Below are 19,113 nucleotides of genomic sequence, written 5' to 3' on the forward strand. Positions count from 1 at the left end.
TCTAATATTGACGCCCCATACGGAGGGGGTTTCCCACGCCACGCAATCCTCCAGCTCTGGGGACACCAGCCGAGTATCCCACAGTTCACTTCTGGCACTAACTACCTGGGGTCAGCGCAGACCCCACAGACAGGGCTCGGTCCCACAAGACCGGCCCCAAGTCAGACAGTAACCTGAAGCACCAGGTTGTCACCGGTACTTCCGAGCGAACAGCTACGAATCAGACGCCTTCCTTGTGGCCAGAATGGCTCACAAACTCAGGAAAACAGTTTACTTACAAGATGAGTGGTCTATTATAAAAGGTGAAACTCAGGAACAGCCCGATGGAAGAGGTGCACAGGGCCAGGTACAGGGAAGGGCTCAGAGCTGCGCCCGCCACCCCTGCACCTGTTCACCGACACGGAAGCTCTCTGAACTCCTGCACTTTGCATTTTTATGGACGGTTCCTCACACAGGCGTGACCCATTTAGGTCACTGGCTGTTGGTGATTACACCCTGCCGCCCCTCTCCCCTCCTTGGAGGTCCGGGCGGGGCTCAAAGATCCAACGCCCTCATCACAGTTCCCCGGCACCCAGCCTCATCCTCAGGTGTGCTTGAAAGGGGCTTTGACAAATAACAAAAGACACTCCTTCCACTTTTATAGATCTCAGTGATCTCAGGAACCAGGACAAAGCCCAGAGCAATCATCTCATCACACCGCGATGTCACAGAAACCCTGCCTGCGGCCACGGCACAAATGTGTTTCCCGAGCGCACACGGAGCGCAGGGCAGCGCTGGGCTCAGGCCAGGAGCCGAGCGAGTGCCCGACGGCACATTTCCGGGCACCAACGGCAGATCCGTTCTTGAGGGGCACCCACCCACTCAGCCCGGGGCCCACCGCCGGCCAGGCCGGGGCTTCGCGACGGCCCCTCCCTGGCCCGCCAGCCGCCAGCCCCCGAGCAGGCCGCCTCCCTGGGGCAGGGCCCCCGAGGATGCAGAGTGTGGGGCGGCCCCGTACCCGTTGAGGCTGTCCCGGCAGGCCCCATGGATGCAGGGGTTGCTGCTGCACTCGTTGACCTCGGACAGGCAGGTGGGGTCGTGGTAGCCCTCGGGGCAGCGGCAGGTGAAGCCGTTGACGCCGTCCTCGCAGGTGCCGCCGTTGTGACAGGGGTTGTCCGCGCACTCATCGATGTTGATGTGGCATACGCTCCCTGCGGGCGGGGACGGGGCGGCGGCTCAGACACTCACGCCCACACCCCAGAGGGAGAGTGGGTCCCAGCCCTCGGGGCCTCAGTCTCCCCCTCCGTGAAACCCCCTCCCCAGGTCCTTCCGAGGCACAAACGCCCACCCACGCGAACTCCCCTCCCCGGGCCCAGGGGCCGAGCTGGCCGAGGAGGGCTGCGGCTCAGGACACCCTGGACACCCTCAGGGCAGAGGGCCGTGGAGGGCAGCACGTGTGCCGGGAGCCTGGCTCTGCTCTGGGCCTGCTGGGCCGGCTTTGACCAGGAACGAGAGCCTCAGGGATGCCCGTCCGGTGCCGGCCGGAGCCCCGATCCTTCCGTGGTCTCTGCCACCGTTGCCAAAGCTGGTGGTCTGACAGCTGGGCCCTGGGCGGTGGGCGGCCTACACCATCCTGCCCCCACGGTCCCCAGACCTGGCCCATCCCGGAGACCCTGAGGTGCGAGCACAGCCTGGGCCCCCGAGGCGAGGCCGTGACGAGGGCCGGGGGGACAGAGCCCTGCGGGCCCCCGAGCGGCTCACCCGTGTAGCCCGGCTCACACACACACTCGTAGCCGTCAATCTTGTCCAGACACGTGCCCGAGTCACAGGGGTTGCTGGCACAGTCGTCCAGGTTGATCTCACAGTTGGGGCCTGGCGGTGGGAGGCAAGAGGTGGTCAGCTCCTGCCCCGCCCCCAGCCCCCCAGGCACAGCCCCGGCCAGGCACCTGTGGTCCCCTTGAGGCAGAAGCAGAGGTAGGCGTTGTCGCGGTCCTGGCAGGTGCCCCCGTGGCGGCAGGGCTGGCTGTGGCATTCATTGATGTTGGTCTCGCAGTGGTGGCCCGTGTAGCCCGGCCGGCACAGGCAGGTGAAGGTGGCAACGCCGTCCTTGCAGGACCCGTAGTGACAGGGGTCGGGGTCGCACTCGTCAATGTCCACCTCACAGTGGGGCCCTGTGTAGCCTGCAGGGTGGGGGCTGAGAAGCTAAGTGGGGCTGCTCCCCGGGCACGCGGCCGTCCCATCCCAGGATGCCACCAGCCAACCCAGGGTCACTTGCGCTCCCGCCGGGGGAGACCGGGGATGTCTGGGGACGTCCCCCACTGCCCGGGTCAAAGCCTCACCTTGCTCTTGGCCCCTGGACCAGAGGCCCCAGAATGAGGGGTCACCTTCCCAGCCTCAGCTCCCGGCTGTTCCCCTTCCCTGGACGCTACGCGCCTGCTTTCCCTCCCCCCGCTCAGCCTGGCGGGCGGGCGGCCGCGCACCTTCTGCGCACACGCAGGCGTAGGTGTTGGGCCCGTCCAGGCACTTGGCGCCATGCCTGCAGGGCGTGCTCGCACACTCGTCCACGTCGTACTGACACAGGTGCCCGGTGAAGCCTGCAGCCGGGGAGAGGGACGGCGGTCAGACACGACGGGCGCCGCGGCCCGCAGCCAGCCAAGGGCAGGGAGTGCCTGGGAGGGCCCCTGGAGAGTGCTTTGGCCGGGGCTGGGCCAACGCCCCATTCTCTTCTCGGCCCCTTTCAGCTCCTGCCTTTCGGGTCACACGCCTCCCGCTCCCTCATACAGGGGCCTCTGCCCCAGACTGACTCCGGTTGCTATGGCTACAGCCTCGTCGGGCTGAGAATCAGGTTCCCGGCTCGGTGTCTAGAGCAGCTGATTTGCATCTCGGGAGATCCAAGGCTCTGACCCACGACACCTCCCCGGGCCCGGCGTCCCCCAGCCCCCAGCCCCCCCCCGGGACAGACTCGGGCCCCCAAAGGCTCCTTAGGCCCTCCTGGGCATCATGTCCACCGCAGGCTGGCGGAGACGGGCGGCCAGGGCAGGCTAGACCTCCTCCTGTCGAGGTCCCTCAGGGGTCGGCGAGCACACTGCTGCTCCCAGGGACCCGCCAGCAGGAAGGAGGGTCTCTGGGTCCCGGGCTCCTCAGCAAGGGCGGGGGCCAGGACCCCCTGCCCAACCTAGCCTTGCCCATTGGGGGAAGCCTGAAAACACCCCACCCGCTCCCAGGGTGAAAGTCAGCCGCCTCCCACCCAGCCCTTGGGGGACCCAACCCGGCAGCCCTCAGGGACAGCGGGGTGCTCCCGCGCGGGGGGCACGGCTGGGGCCGGCCTCACCTGTGGGACACTCGCACACGAACTCGTTGACCTTGTCTAGGCAGCGGCCGTTCTGGAGGCACGGGCTGCTGGCACACTCGTCCGTGTTCACCTCGCAGTGCACGCCCTCGTAGCCTGGGGGAGGGGGCGGTCAAGGGGTGCAGGGGACCGTGACCCACCTGGGCGGCCCTCACCACAGCTGAGGGCTCGGGATGCCCCCCCCACACCTGCTCCCCGGGGCTGACCCAGCTGCCCGGCTCTGGCCTCCTCTCCGCTGTGCCCCACGGGCCTGGCTCGGTCCCCCCAGATACCCGCTGGGGCCGCGGCCTGGGTGAGCACGGAGGCCGGGGGGCAGAGGACATGCGGCCGGGGTGCTCGCCGGGGTCCGTCGGCCTTGACACGGCTTCCCCACCCCCGCCTGTCAGGCGGCGCCCTGACGTTCGGGCGGGAGGCTGGCCGCGTACCGGGCATGCAGATGCACTGGAACTCCCCAATCTGGTCCAGGCAGGTGGCGTCGTTCTGACACGGGTTCGACACACACTCGTTGACGTCGATCTCGCAGCGTGGGCCGGTGTAGCCCTGCAGACACTGGCACTCGAAGGAGCCCAGCGTGTTGATGCATTTGCCCGCGTGCTCACAGGGGTTGGCGCCTGGGGGTGGGCGGGCACGGCGCAGTGAGGGGCTGCTCCGGGAGCCCTGGCCTCCAGACACTCTGGGGTGTGCCCGCCTCCCCCATCAGACTATTTCCACCAGGTTCCCAGCGCCCTGGCTGCCCCCTCGGCCGCCCGTACCCAGCGAGCACTCGTCCACGTCCTGGCTGCAGGCCGGCCCCGTGTAGCCCGAGGGGCAGGTGCAGATGGCCTTGCCGTTGACGGGGTTGGTGTCGCAGTTGGAGCCCTCGTTGCAGGGGTTGCTGATGCAGGCGTCGTTGAGGTGGCACAGCAGGCCTGGACACGGGCGGCGGGGGTCAGCCGAGGCGCTGCCCCCGGCCTGGGGACGCGGGCTGCCCACAGCCGCGGTCCACCCCCGCCTGGCTACCCAGGGAGGGCCCCCCCGCACTGTGCCGCTGCTAGTGACCCTGTGGAGCGTCCCATGACGCCCGAGTCACTCCAGGAGGTTCGCTGCCAGCAGCCCTGACGGCAGGCAACGCCCCAGCCCCGCCAGCCCCTTCACCCCAGAAAGGCCCCTTTTGGGGTCACCCTCACGGGCCCCGCAAAGCTGCAGTCCGTGTGTCTGTGCAAGGCCACGCACGCGAGCCCTGACCCGAGGGGGCCCACCGCCGGGCGAGGGCAGCGAGAACCCGCCTCGTCGGCGCTCACCCGTGCGGCCGTGGGGACACTCGCAGTAGAAGGAGGCCACGCGGTCGTGGCAGGTGGCACCGTGGAAGCAGGAGGCACTGGCGCAGTCATCGATATTCTCGCTGCAGTCCTCGCCTGTCCAGCCGTTGACACACACGCAGTTGTAGCCGCCGTGGGCATTGTGGCAGGTCCCGCCGTTCTGGCAGGCGTTCGGCATGAGCTGGCACTCGTCCACATCCTCGGTGCAGTGCTGACCTGCGGGGGCCGGGACCGTCGGGCCAGGCGGCGCCTCCAGACCCTCCCCCTCGGGGCGCAGGGCCCCCTCCACCAGGAAGCCTTCCCTCATGACTCCTCCACCTGCCGCCAGCCTGAATCACTCCTTCCCCTGCACCCCTGGCGCCAGAGGGGGCTCTCATCTGGCTGCCGTGCGGGCACAGGTGCACTGGGGTCCACGCTCATCTGTGGGCGGGGCCGGCGTCCTACCGGCCAGCGTCCCCGTGTCCTGCCCAGCAGCTGGGCTCAAACTGGGGACCTGATTCTGGCTCAGGGCTGTCCGGGGCCAGGCTGCAAATGGCCCGCACAGACCAGCTGCTGCCACATCCGTGCTGGCTGCTGGGGCGGAGGCCTGGGAGCCCGGCGGCGGGGCAGCCCCTGGTCACTCCGGAATCCCTGCCGGCCTGGACCAGGTTCTCGGCCCCCCTCTGGCCCGCCACGTGCGTGTGCTCCAGCAGTGGTGGTGCCCACCCAGGCCTCCCCGTGCATGCACCTGTCCACTCCGGGGGGCAGCGGCAGTTGTAAGTGTTCACGCCGTCCACGCAGGCGCCTCCGTTCTTGCAGTTGTTTCCTGGACAGTCGTCAATGTTTGCCTCGCAGTTCTGGCCGGTGAAGCCTGTGTGGCAGGGGGGAGCCGGGGGCCCGGTCAAGCCTCCCCACGGGGCTGGGCAGCGCGCGTCCCGGCCCTCACCTTCCCTGCCACGCTCAACCTGGCCTCTGGCACCTTCCTGGCTGCACCCACGACACCCTACTCTGGACAGAGAGCTGTCCCTCCATGGCCTACCCTGTGCTGCCCGCTGCCTCACAGCCCTCGGGGGTCCACGCCCCACCCTTCCCACTCCTGTGACCGGGACAGGCGACACACTCCTCTCTAAGGAATCATTCTGTAAAGAGCCGGCTGAACAGACAGGGACTCGGGATTACAGGGTTCTAGAGGTTCTGCTGTAAAAGACGTTCTGTGTAGTGGCTCCAGCAACTGGGCGCCGTCTGCTGGCTCGCCCCACGCTGGGGGTTCTCTGCAACACCCCCGTGTGTGGCCACAGACACCCCGCCTTGCAGGGGCTGCACTGGGCCCGGGGGCGCCCCAAGCAGGGCCCACATCCTCCCCCAGCCTGGGCCCGCCTCTGCAGCGCCAGCTCCGTGGCCAGCCAGTTAGCTATTAATCCATTCAACTCCCGCTGGTTCAATAATCAACCCAGAAAGGGGCGTCTGGTAGTAGCCCAACCTGCAGCCAGTTACTGATTAGTGCTCCTCCCGGGGTGCCTTTGGACTCCCTCCTGCCCCTCCCTCTGAGGCCCCCGCACGGGAGCCCGGAGCCCTCACTCCAGACCCCCTTGTATGCGGTGGGCCGGAAGCGCTGCTTCTCCCTGGCCTTGGAGGGTGAGTTCTAAAGCGGGCTGGGTCTCACCTCACCCCCCCCAGGTGGGGCCACACCTGCCCCAGGTGTGCAGCATCCACTGGCTGGCCCCCCACTCCGCCCACCTCCACAGCCCCGCTTGACCCACGTGGCTAGACACAAGGTCCCAGGCCTGGGGTCCCACAACCACCAAGAAGGCATCTGAACCCAGAACCGGGAGGCACGCCTGGCCCAGCCCCCTGTGGACAGCTGAGCAGCCCAGCCGGGTGGCCAGCAGCGCCGCGGCAGGCAGGCGGCGAGGGGAGCGCCACTGACACGCAGGAAGTGCATGCGCCCGGCGTCTGCACGCAGAGGCGGCCGCTGCAGTGACAAGGCCCGGGGCTCATGGACGGTGGGCGGGCAGAGCACTTCCTCTTTGCAGGGGCCGAGCTGGGCTGCGGCAGCATGGGGGCTGGGGCGACCCTCGGCTCACCCCTGGGTCCGCCAGACCCTGGGCTCCCCTCCAGCACCCAAACCTCATCCCGCCCCCCTCCTGAAACACCCTTCCCCTCCTCGTTCCTGCCTAACCGCCTAACCACCAGTGCGCAGACGACAGACGAGAGCTCTTCAAACCTCTTTGTCGTTACCAGTATTTTTAGATCACCGGCAGCAAAACTGACTCAGATGAAAACTACAGTGGCAAGTGTGGGACACACAACAGGGACAGTGGAGCTGCTGGGGGGTGGGGGGCTGTGCCCGCCACTGTCGCCCCACTGGTGGGAGACCAGCGGGGCCAGGAGGAAGGGCCACCGCTGGGGCAAGTGACGCATAAGCCCCAGCCCCACCTCGGGGACACAGGGGAAGCCCGGGGGCCGCACGAGGGAGGGTGCTCCCTGCTGCCGTGGAGAGTTCTATAACGTGCACGTGGTCCCAGGGAGCTCAAGATTCGGGGGTTCCTGAGTGGCCTGGAGAAGGCTGGCGGCAGGGGAGGAGCATCGGGGGTCATGGGCCCAGCCGTCTGGTCACAGCGGACCCGTCCGCGGGCAGAAGTGGGTGGGCAGGTGCCTAATGGGTGGCCCCCATTCCAGCCCCGCCCCTACACCACACCCAAGGCTGCCTTCCAATCGCCCACGCCCAGTGGACGTCCAACCCCAGGGCCAGCCGGCCCCGCTCCAGCCCTGTGCTCCCTCCGCCCTGGGCACCCCCCCGCCCTCCCACCAGGCAGGGGGAGCACGGCCACCCCCAGCAGGGGGCAGCGGGCGGTACCTGGCAGGCAGGCGCATTCGTGGGCGGTGTCCCCCGTGGGGCGGCAGGTGCCCCCGTTCTGGCAGGGGGAGGGGCTGCAGGGCACGTAGGGCAGCTCGCAGTGGGGGCCGGTGTGGGTGGCGCGGCAGGCGCAGCGGTAGGAGCCGACCTCATTGTGGCAGGTGCCACCGTGGTGGCAGAGCCCGGGGTTCTGGCTGCACTCGTTGACGTCCTGCCTGCAGGTGGGGCCGTGGAAGCCGGGTGGGCAGCCGCAGATGTACGAGGCCTCGAAGGGCAGGCACTGGCCCCCGTTGGCACAGGGGTTGGAGGCGCAGGGGTCCGCCTGCTGGCATGTCTTCCCTGGCGGGGGAGGGGCGAAGGGGGTCAGCCGGCCTCCCTGCTCCCCGAGCCAGGCCGTCCCAAGAGCCGGGGGCGGCCTCCAGGCACCACGGAGGTGCCCGCCGGGGATGGGCCCCACGGCGTCGGCTCCTGACACCTCAGGACCCCGACAGCTTAGGGGCTGAGTGACCGTCGCAGGATGCACGGCGGCAGGCGCCCCTCCAGAGCCCGTGTTCTTAAACTCTGGTGCCCGCAGTGACGTCACGGCTCCTGAAGGGGGGCCTGCACTCCTGGCAGGAGGGAGGTGGGAGTGTCCGCTTTGCTCACAGAGGCGGGCAGGGGTGGGGCCCTCCAGGGCTGGAGAGGGGCGTGGGGACCCTCCGGTGGGGGGGGCTCTGCGCCACTTCTGGATCACGGACCCCAACGGCCGAGCAGAGCCCTCCCCAGCCACACAGACGGGCCGGCAACTGCTGTGCGGGCAGCTGGGGGAGGGCCGGGGCCTGCCCACCCCTCGCGAGCGCCACAGCCGCGTCTCCCGCCGGCGTCCTCACCTGACCAGCCCGGGGGGCAGAGGCACTTGTACTCGGTGAGAGTCAGCAAGTCGCAGGTGCCGCCGTTGAGGCAGGGGCTGGCGAGGCAGGCATGGTCGCGGGGCGTCAGGCACAGCGGCCCCGAGAGGCCCAGGCGGCAGCGGCAGGCGTAGTCCACAAGGCCGTCGCGCTCCACCGTGTGGCACGTCCCGCCGTTCTTGCAGGGGGCGCTGAGGCAGGGGTTGGGCGCCTGGCATCGCTGGCCCGCAAAGGCTCCGCTGCAGCTGCGGCAGACACACCGGGGCGGTGAGTGCCCGCTCCCCAGCCAGCCGCCCGCCACCAGCCCCGGCGTCGGTGGGGCCCCACCCCGGGCAGCGGGCACAGCCGGGTGAGGCCCCGCGAGGAGAGAGGGGAAGTTCTGGGACCAGAGGGAGCGGGGGTTGCCCAATATCACTAGTGTGCCAAACGCCACTGAACTGTACGCTTTTAAGTGGTTAATTTTATATTAAGTGAATTTCACCTCCATAAAGAAAAGTGATTATGTTAATTGGAGAAACTAGAGACCAGAGTGTCCGGTGGGCGCCGGCGTAGGTTTCAGAACTCACGGGGGCACGTGTCTGCACCCTGGCAAGCCACCGAGAAGGGGACCACACGGGCAGACACGGCCATTCTCTGCCGAGGGGAGCAGCGCTCGGTAAAATCTTTAGTTTCGGGGGGCTGTCTGCTTTCTCTCCTCTTTAGCTTTTCGGTAATGAACGTGCATTATTTGGTTAATAAAAGAGTTCACAGCTTTTTTTCTTTCAACATCAATAGGATAGCAAACGTGGAAACGACTGCCAACACGACGTGGCCTGGCTTCCCGTTTTCTTCGCGACGTGGAGTTCTTTGTCAGGGGTCTGATGCGTTGGGGGCCGTGCTGGTCAGCACCCATCCCCACCCACACATAGCACCCAGACACGGCTTTTCCATTGTGCGGGGGTCAAGGCTTCGCGACAGAGGTCCACGCAACGCCAGCCAGGAGCAGAGGCACCCGCTGCCCGGCTGCAGAAGCCGGGGTCCAGGAGGACCACCGCTCTGGCAGGCCGGCACGCTCCCCGGGTACTCACTGCCCAGGCTGTGACTGGGGCAGGGGAGGCAGGCTGCCGCCCTCCTGGTGCCAGGCCTGGGGCCACGCGTTCCCTGCAGGGAAGGGCTCAGCGCCTGCCATCCCCACCCCAGGGCCCCCCTTGGCCCCCTGTCGCCTCGGCTTCTGGGGGCTGGGCCATAAACTGCCCTGCGAAGTCACCTCGCGGCCTTGCACTCGAGGAAAAATCTCAGGAAAGGCTCTGGGACCAGCCAGGCATCACTCTTCCCAGCGGCAACGCCCCCAGCCTGCAGCAGCCTGAGAAGGCGGCCCCAACGCTGGGCCCACAGCTCTGGGCATCTGTGGGCGGAGCCTCCTCCCGCCTGGCGGGGCAGCAGGGGGTGCTGCCAGGAGCCTGGGCTCCCCTGGATGAAGAGAGGGCCCTCCTGAGCCCGGACCATCCCACCTTCCGGAGCCCACCAGAACCCCTGCCCCCGACAAATGCCAGCCCCCCCCCCCCCACCTGCCTGCCCCGGGGGCTAAAAGCAAAGTCGCACAGGGAAGAAGGGGAGGGGCGGCCCCTGGAGAGGCCCTTCCCCAGGGCTGGCGGTGGCGGTTTCGGCGGCCGGGGTCTGTGCTTTCTCAGCAGCTGGGCTGCTCCCCTGTCCCCGTGGCCTGGGAGGCATCTGTCTCCCTGAAGCCTTTTATCTGTGGCTGTGGCTTGAGTAGGGCCGGCGGGGAGGACGCGCAATGGCCACTCCGGCCCACCATCTGCTGCCAGAAGCCGAAAGCCCCAAACCAACTGGCTTAAAGAAAACCAGCTGCCCTCTGGGAGGGGTCCGGGGGAGGTAACTCAGGCCCGAGCCAGCCCGCTCAGGGAGCGGGGGGTGGCTGGCTCCTCGCGAGGGGCACAGACCCCAGCACGCGGCCCCCGTGCCGCTGGCGCCCTGGCACCTTGGCTCCTGCAAGGCCACACCCCAGAGCCTGGGGAAGGCGGTGTGACCCCCACTGTGCGTGGATCCAGGTACAGCCCGCCTGGTTCCGGCCCGAGTGGCACTGGGAACCCAGAGCCCCGGGGGTGGGAGGGGGGAGACCCAGGAGGCAGCACCTCCGCCACCTCTCAATGCCCTCCATTGTCAGGCGGGAGCTGGCCACGGCTCCCACTTGGAGAAAAGGCTCTTTTTTCTTCCCCAGCTACTGACGGAGCAGGCAGGCGGTGGGTGCTGCACTGAGGGTGCCTGGTCATCGAAGCGGGATGGGAGCCAGTCCTGTCCACGCCTCCCTCTCGCCTCTGGGCCCTGCCCCCATCCCGCCAGCTCCAAGGGGAGGGAAGCCCACCCGCACGGGCGAGATGAGGCGGGCCCGCCCCACGGCTTTCAGGGGAATCCACACGAGGCTGCCCAGCACCGTCCTTCTCGTAGGCGAGGCCTCCATCATTGGTCCCGGGGGTGGGGGCGGGCACCCCGGGGCCTGCCACCGCTGGAGCAGTACCCTGCTCAGCCGTGTTCCCAAGTGGACCAGAAGGGCCCACTCGGAGGCACAACCCCACACCCTCCAGCCATGGGGCAGTGTGCTCCCGAACCAGCCCCCCTCCGTCCCAGCCTGAGTGGGGAGCCTAACGTGGAGGACTGTGGGAGAATCCGCCTGGACCGGGGGCATCCCGGCCAGTAAGGCTGTATCATGCTGGGCCGGCAAGAGGGAAAACGCACCCAGTAAATCAGGCGTCGGCAGCGCGGACAAAGGGCGGCTGGGGAGCAGGTGCGCCTGTGGCTGGGTACGCGGGCAGCAGCTGCTGTCGGCCGGGCGCGGCGGCCGCCAACCCAGTGGGCGGGGCAGGAGCCAGGGAGGCCCCTCTGTGGGGGAAGGCGGCAGCTGAGGGGCCCATTGTCCTCCCCACTCCCGCCCAGGCCTGGTGGACGCTGCCGTGAAGGCATGCTGCCCATCCGGGCCGGCTCCGGGGCTGGGCCCAGGCCTGGCCACCGTCCACCAGCACCCCAGCCAGGGGATGGGCAGGGCCAGAGGGAGGGGCAGCCTCCGGGGGTAGGACTGCCGAGGCAGGTGCTTCGTGGGGTGTGAGGTACGACCAGGGTCTGGCCAGGAGCCTCAGCTGGGAGGGAGGAAGCCCTGAGCCAGGCGGGCAGGGTCTGGGCCTGGGGGGGGTGGGGGGTGGCAGAGCAGCTTTCAGCCAGTCCCGGAGGCCGCTCCCCAGCGCCCTCCCCCCCCGAGTCCTGTCCCTGCTCTGGCCAGCCTCCAGCCATGCCCCCTCTGTCCCCTGGACCTGTCTGCACCTCTCTCCTACCCTGGCTGCAGTGCTGGGCTTCCTGGGGAGGCCCCCACGGCACCGACCCGTCCCTAAGAAGGCGGAAGGCCCGTGAGGCTGCTCAGGCAGGGGCAAGGCCACCAGCACCAGCGAGCAAGGCCCTCTCGGCCATTCTGTCCCCGACACCTGTCCTGGCAGGTCAGTGTAAGTGCCCGGCGGGGACAGGTGCCCGGGCTTGGAGAGGGAGGTCACACCCAACACCTGCCGTGCGATTCCAGGCCAGGGGCCGTCGGGGGCCATGTGGAGAACCCGAGACGGGGGGGTGGGGGGGGGGGTGGGGGTGGGGGGCACGAGCCTCCTGCAGACGGGATAGGACCCACCCCCGGCAGCCGGGGCCCACGATGGCTCCCCGTTCCTTGCTCCCCTCCGGAAGGAGGTCACCCCAGCACCTGCCCCTCCGCTGGCCTTCTCTCCCACCCACACACAACCTGGCCATCTGGCCGGGGTGACCTGTCCTGGCCCCACCTGGCCAGCGGCAGGTGAGTGACAGGTGGGGCTGAAGGCCCCAGGAGAGGGGCTGCAGAGGGGCCGGCTCCCCCCACAGCGGCTCTGCCCGCACCCACCCCCACCCCCACCCCCGGAGGAGCGCCAAATGGCCGCGGTCCCGCCGGCCTGGAGCTCTGTGTCCACTGTGCTGCTCGGCCCTCCCTGCCACACCCCACCAGCCAGCCCGCTCCACAGAAATGCAACCCCGGAAAGAAACATCCCGACGCAGATGTTGCCTCGACCTTTCACCCTTTCACCCTTTCACCCGGGACTAATTCTAAATTGTGCTGTTTTCCTTTCTAAGTTAAGCAGGCCATCTGCTGCCCCCAGGGGACAGATGACAGCTCCCTCCTCCCCTCAGTTCCAAGGGGGAGGGACTCAGTACTGAGGAGGGATTTACTCAGTTCTGCCCTCAAGGAGTTTACGGTCCAGTGGGGCAGAGCCAGGGGTGAGCACGGGCCCTGCACCCTGGCCGGGACGGGAGGTGGGGGGGGGGCAGGGGATCAGTGATGTGCCGCTGCCCTCCTTCCTTCTGCAGGAGGGACAGAGGTGCCCCAGGGAGGGCCATCCTGGGGGCTCCCCCAATGGGTGGGTGAGACACAGTTCGGTCAAAGGGACTTTGGGGGCCGAGAGGGGCCTCCTTCCGCTCTGCCAGCCCCGGCTCTGGGGTGTGCCCCGCCTGCCCGGGCCTCGGCTTCCTGTGAGTGCGGGCAGGGGGTCGAGGGGACTGCGTGGGCTCACAGAAGGCCCCACGCAGAGGCAACCTGGCCATGTGGGCAGAGGAGACTCTCGCTCTAGCCAGCACTAATGGATTTGATCTGCACGCAATTCACCGATGTGTCTCTGGGAACATGTTCGCTGCACCAAGGGAGGTGCGCCTGTTTAAGGAAAGCCGTGAGGGACACAAGGGCTCCCCAGGCACAGAGGGCCCCCCCACCCCACGCTGCCTGGGGGCCGGGGTGTGCAGGACGAGCTTGTAACCCCTGCCGGAGGCCACATCTGCAGGGCCCGGAGCCTGCACCCCAAAGGTGGGCAGGGGCCGTGCCACCCAACACAGAAAGGGACAGCTCTGCAGGTCCCTGGGCCCTGGCCCCCCAGGCAGGCAACCTGCATCCCGAGCCCCAGGGGGAAGGAGCCCCCGGCTGATTGCTGTTCTCACCTGGCTCCACCTGGCTCTGGAGTAGCAGGGAAGGCAGACTCCCCGTGCCCGCCCCTGGGACAGCCCCTCCACCAGCGTCCGTTCCAGCCCATCTTCCCGCCACCTCCGAAGTCCAAAGTTTCCTCTGGCCGCAGAGGGCAGCGTGGTTACTCACAAGCAACAAAGGTGTGTGTGGGAGTGTTACCCTTCCCAAACACCCGCCCCCAAGCTGGGGGCCACCAAGCCGCCTGCTCCCAGGGAGGCTGAGTCAGGACCTGGGGTCCCGTCCCCAAGTTGTGGGTCCCACAGCCGAAGGCCCCTCCCACCCCATAGCCTGGCCCAGCTCTGCCTGCAGGGGGTTCCGGCCGAGAAGCCCTTTCCCCACACCAGCACAGCCTCCTCTCACAGGCTTTCTGCCCAGGAGCCTCCAACCCAGTGTCACCAGGGCCCCTGATGACGGGGGCCAGGGAGCATGGGTGGCTCATCTTGGTACCCGCACTCCTCCCCAGAGGTGGTCCGTGGCACTGAACAAAGGGCACTAAGGCCCTCCACCAGGCAGGCAGGCCCGCCCACCCCTGGGCAGCTTGGCCGGGAGGTTCTGAGACCCCTGTCCCAGCCCAGGCGACTGGGGCCACCTGCAGACTGAACAGGGAGACTGAGGCCAGGAGAGAGCAGGACAGGGGGGCTCCAGACTCTGGGTCCCCAGCTCCTCCCCTAGAGGGGGCGGGGCCAAGGAGCCCAACTGTGTTCCTGGCCAAGGTGTGGGGGGGCGGTCCTGGGCTCCTTTGGGCAGAGGCCAGTCCAAGGCCCCCCATATCCCAGTTGAGGGGTCACACCTTCCAGGAGGCACCAGCTGCTAATGGATGACGTGCTCACGGCAGGTGTGGGTGCGTGCTCGGTGACACCTGCTGGCCACCCCCACTGCGCCCACCCGGGGTCCTGGGGTCCTTCCTCACTGGGAAGAGCCAGGACAGCTCAGCTCCGGGGAACAGAGCCCCCCGGGGAGACATGAGAGCCAGGGTGCGAGGGCGCCCAGTGACTCCGACGGCCCCTTGCCCTCAGCTCCCCAAAGCCCCCAGGACGAAGAGCCACAGCAGGCAACGTCCCCAGGTTTCTCTCAAGCCTGCAGGGTCCTCTGTCCAGATACCGGTCTGAGGGGCAGGCTGGGTCCCAGCTGTGACTCTGCTGTGCCCGAGGGCCACCTGGAAGATGGCCCTCTGCACTGCCCTCATCTCTGCCCCCTTCTGCATCAGGGCACGGCTCAGGTGGGGTGTGCCGGGTCCCTGGAAGATGGCCCTCTGCACTCCCCTCATCTCTGCCCCCTTCTGCATCAGGGCACGGCTCAGGTGGGGTGTGCCGGGTCCCTGGAAGATGGCCCTCTGCACTCCCCTCATCTCTGCCCCCTTCTGCATCAGGGCACGCGTCAGGTGGGGTGTGCCGGGTCCCTGGAAGATGGCCCTCTGCACTCCCCTCATCTCTGCCCCCTCCTGCATCAGGGCACGGGTCAGGTGGGGTGTGCCGGGTCAGCCCGGAGCGTGGTCGGCCCTCCATGCGTCTGGAGGCTACAGTGTGGGACTGCTGCCCCCTTGCCCGACCTGCCGCCCCACTGCCCCAGGAAGTGACTGCAGGGGGGCCCACCAGAGCTGGCAGAGCTGTGGTCTCCCTCCAGCCTGTGCAGGCGCTGGGCTGGGGCAGCTCAGAGCTGCGTGGGGCGGTGGCGGGGCGGGGGGTGGGGGGGTCCCTGCCCTGGCTCCCAGGGCGTCGGGAAGGAGGAGAAGGGCAGTCAGGGCTGCAGAGGGATGGGGGACCCTGGAAAGGGACCAGCCAGGTCTGGTGCAGACAGACCCCAACCCCGAACAACAGTGGTCCCCAGCCCGGAGTGGCAGCAGCAGCCGAGGAGGAGACCTGGCCCCGGGGTAGGGCGGGGTGTGGAGCGCACTGGGCCCCCGCAGCTGCTCCCAGCACTCTCCGCTCTTTGTCTAGAATCTTTCTCCCAAGTTGCATCTCTGGATGGTTTAAAATATGCTGGAAATAGGAAGTGCTGGAGCACGGGGAAACCCTTTGTGTGTGGGACGGAAGCCACCTTTCCCACTGCAGGGAAAACAATGCCCGCCCGTGGCTCAGGGCCCCCCGCGGCGCTCAGAGCTGCCCCACCCTTGACGTGGGAAGTGGCTTGCCCGTCTGAAGGGACGGAAGGGCCGGTGCAGAGGTCTAGCGGCTTCCCGGAGATGGCCCAGCTGCAGCGGGCAGAGGCAACCCAGACCCACCCATGGGGCAGGGACGGCCGCTGCTTGGCCAGCCCCCCCCCACCCCAGACACTGTAAAAGGCACAGCCAACGGGGCCAGGGTGTCCCGGGAACGGGCTGTCCCGAGAGAGCCCCGGGGGCTGCTGGGTGTGAGAAAAGCTTGCTGCCCCCCACGCCCACACTCTGCTGGGGGAATTTACCAACCACCCCCAAAAGATGGAGCCTGAAGCCGGAGAAAGGCTGGAATGGGCGTCCTTCCCTGGGCTCACCCCAACGGCCCCGAGACCCACGTGGACGAGCCTGCCGCCCCTACTGCCAGGGATCCCCACAGCTGCCGGGGGCCTCCGCTCCCAAGCAGGACGGAGCCAGACCTGCGTCCCCAGACGCTCGGATGCAATGAAGGGGTGGACGCGCGCGCAGCCTGGCGCCACGGGGAGGGCTTAATCCAAAACGCGATGAATTAAGTCAGCAACTGCAGACCGAGCTCCGCACCAAAGCCAGAAACCATTCTGCAACTTCCCGCCTCTGCTCTCAGGAGCAGATGCCGTCCCAGAGGTTCGGGAAGAGGGAAGGGTGGCCCGGCGGCGCTCCTGTCCTCTCCCACTGACCAGGGCAGACGCGGGGGGCAGCCCCGCTTGTGTCCAGCGTCTGGTCGAGAATGCAGGGGGAGGACACCAAGGACCCCCTGACATGGGTCCCAGAATGAAGACACTGTGGACAGCACCCCCCCGCACTCCCGGACCTACTTGGACTCTGCCAGCTGTATCTCATCTTACTTTTGAAACAGCCCTGCAAGGACACACCGGGCCCATTTTACAGATGAGCAAAGCAGGGCTCAGCCAGGTTATGCCCACGGCACCACCTGGATTTGAATTCAGCTCTTAACCTCTCCTGCCCCCAAGGGTGGCCCGACGCCGGCCACCAGGGCGCAGTCAGAGCACAGCCGCCCCCCTAGAGGCAGCTAAAGGGCCAGAAGGAGCTCCCTGGGCAGGGAAGGAATGTGTGGGTCCCCTGCGCCCCAGCTGTCCCCCGCCCCCTGCCCCCAGCAGCCTGGATTTCTTGCCTGACCGCCTGCTCTCCCCAGACCGGGAGGGCCGGAGCAGACAATGCATTCTTACAACCCCACAAGATCAGCTGAAACTCAAAACCCCAGATTGGGGGGGGATGTCTGGGTGAGAAGCCTGGGAATTGGGGAGCTCCCAGCCAGTGGGTGGGACCGCTCTGGGCCCCAGCTCCCCGCACCCCTTCCAGGCAGCAGGAGGGCCCCACCAGTACCGGACACCTGTCACCACCCTCACCCACAGTGCCTGCGTGGCCTTCCTTCCTGTCCTGTCTGGCTCTGGGGACGGAGGGGACGGAGGCCACAGCCAGCCATCCCCAGGCCAGGCCGAAGGAGAGCCGGCCCCTGACTGAGCCGCAGCACAGGGCGCAGGCTTCCGTGGGATCCCAGGGCCCACCACCAGCGCCCCTCTCTCTGGACCCTCCTCCCAGCTCAGGCAGGCCACCTGCCCACCGCCACCCACCCCACCCAAGGCAGACCACCAGGCTCCCGTGCCCCCCAGGCTCCTGTGCCCCCTCCCCAGGCTTGCACACGGGCCCATGGTACCCCTGGCCATCCACTTATAGCCCTTGCTCTCACCCCAGGCCCAGCACAGTCCCCAAGGCACTGGGGGGCCCAGGAAACACCAGAAGATAGAATCCTGCCAGCTGCACCCAGGCCTGCGTGGGACAGGCCTGCACTGTCATGCCCTGGGGCCACCCGGGCATCCTGGGCCAGTTGGTATGGGTCTAGGGCCGTCTGGGGGGCTCTTCCCTGTGGGGAAAGCAGTAGGTTCTTGGGCGGGGCATGACCTTCTGCCCAAATCCTGAGCTCGGCTAGTCTCCAGGAGAACTTTCTGGACGAGGCCTCGGAGTGTTAGGAACGAGCTCCAGGGTGGAGTAAAGCTACGCTGACGCGTCCCATTGGGATCGATCCACGGGGCCACCACGTGGGGCCGACCTGTGATACTTCTCATAGGGGGGCTCAGAGAGGTGAGTGAGCAGCCCAAGGTCACACAGCCCAGCACAGGCCGCGCTACGGACGTGGCCGCACCATCCCAGCCCGGCCAGGCGGGAGCAGCGTGCTGGGACGGGGGAAGCCCAGTGCTGGGCAACCGGCTCAGACCGAGCCTCCCTGCGTCTTGCAAGCCGGGCCTTCCCGAAACCTGGATCTGCCCACCTGCCTCCACTCCCTGCTCCGCGCCCACGGCTCCAGCCCTCAACCAGGCGCGCACACCACATACCTGCCGAGTGCCCATGCTGGAGGCACTTGGACCCAAGTGCCCTGGGCCCTGGACCACCCGGGGGGAGGCCACCATGACCTGGGCCCCTGCCATGGTGGGTGCCGGGACACACAGCCCTGCCAGACATCCTGACCCCGGAGGAGGAAGTGAGGGGAGCCCCGCCCTTTGGGGCCGCCCCCTAGGAGCCGGTACCGGCCTGGGGAGCGGGGTAATGAGACCCTCGGCTGACCCAGAAGGCCCAGAGGTAGTCACCTCCCCCAGCCCTCTGGATGGACGGGAGACGGAGGCCCCAAGGGGCGGAAGTGTGGCCAGGCCCCCGCCTGTCCCCGCCTTAGCCCGGCCTTTAGCTCAGCATCGCTCTTACTGAAAAGCTCTCAGGGAAAAACACGCATACTCAAAACTCTGGCTTCTCCCCCAAACCTCTCATTTCCAGTAACCGTGCAGTTTCCGCTTATCAACAACCGAAACAGAGAGGAAATGGTGGGAGGCAGGTCCCCGTGCCCCAGGCCCTGCTGCTGGGGTGCTGACAGATCTTCCCAGAGGCTGCCGCCCACCTCCTCGCACACGCGTTCCCCGTGGGCCCTCGACGATCTGCCGGGGCGGCCAGGGTCCAGGGCAGCGCCACGACCTCCCGGCAGCTTCTGGGGCCCAGCAGGCTGGCCGATGCTGAAACGGGGCCGGGGGCCTCCCCGGGGCTCGGCAGAGGGGCCGCCCTCGGCTGTGACGCGTGCTGGCCCATGATCTTGGGGTGAAGGAGGCGGGAGGCCGGGAGGGATCCCCGGAGAAGGGGACGGCCCCGGGCCCGAGCGGCACCTTGGCACCAGGCCCAGAGCCGGGGCTCTTCCCAGCCTCCAGCTGTCTGTCCCCCATCCAGCGTGTATCAGACCCTCAGCCCCTCTCCCAGGCCCACCGCCCTCACACTAAGGTCCATGTGACGACGCGGGACCCGCCTGCACGAGCCCTCGGCTGGGCTGGGTGAGGCTGGCCTTTCGTGCCACCTGTGCGGCGAGAGTTTGTTCAGCAAATCACAGTGTCAACAGAGGGACGAGGGACCGTTTACCCAGCTGAGAAGAGCAACCAATTCAAGCCCTTCAGAGACACACGACTGACACCCAGCCCGGTGACAGACGGAGCAGGCGGGACGGGCGGGGACGAGGCTCCCACCTCACGGAGCCAGGCCAGGCTGCGCGCGGCAGGGTCACAATGCGGCCGTTTCTTTGGCGAAAGTCCCGACAACAGAGCTGGGCCTGGGCCTGGCCTACTGCCGC

At 67.8% G+C, this 19,113-nt stretch overlaps 1 protein-coding gene across 3 annotated transcripts in view; it reads right to left on the reverse strand.

Moving 5' to 3' along the window:
- The window catches only part of NOTCH1 (notch receptor 1), a 46,805-nt gene that overhangs the window by 18,105 nt on the left and 9,587 nt on the right, over positions 1–19,113 (reverse strand). For all 3 annotated transcript variants that reach the window (XR_012332771.1, XM_033859099.2, XM_073806833.1), the window contains exons 3-13: positions 8,332–8,594; positions 7,463–7,801; positions 5,354–5,476; positions 4,609–4,842; positions 4,081–4,236; positions 3,754–3,939; positions 3,311–3,424; positions 2,460–2,573; positions 1,926–2,159; positions 1,741–1,851; positions 998–1,190 (exon numbers count right to left, since the gene is read on the reverse strand). Coding sequence is in view for 2 of the 3 variants with exons in the window: in XM_033859099.2 (XP_033714990.1) it covers positions 998–1,190; positions 1,741–1,851; positions 1,926–2,159; positions 2,460–2,573; positions 3,311–3,424; positions 3,754–3,939; positions 4,081–4,236; positions 4,609–4,842; positions 5,354–5,476; positions 7,463–7,801; positions 8,332–8,594 (2,067 nt within the window). In the remaining variant the exon portion in view is untranslated. The remainder of the gene's footprint in view (positions 1–997; positions 1,191–1,740; positions 1,852–1,925; positions 2,160–2,459; positions 2,574–3,310; positions 3,425–3,753; positions 3,940–4,080; positions 4,237–4,608; positions 4,843–5,353; positions 5,477–7,462; positions 7,802–8,331; positions 8,595–19,113) is intronic.

Source organism: Tursiops truncatus, chromosome 6, assembly GCF_011762595.2.
Source record: "Tursiops truncatus isolate mTurTru1 chromosome 6, mTurTru1.mat.Y, whole genome shotgun sequence".
Lineage (NCBI taxonomy): Eukaryota > Metazoa > Chordata > Mammalia > Artiodactyla > Delphinidae > Tursiops > Tursiops truncatus.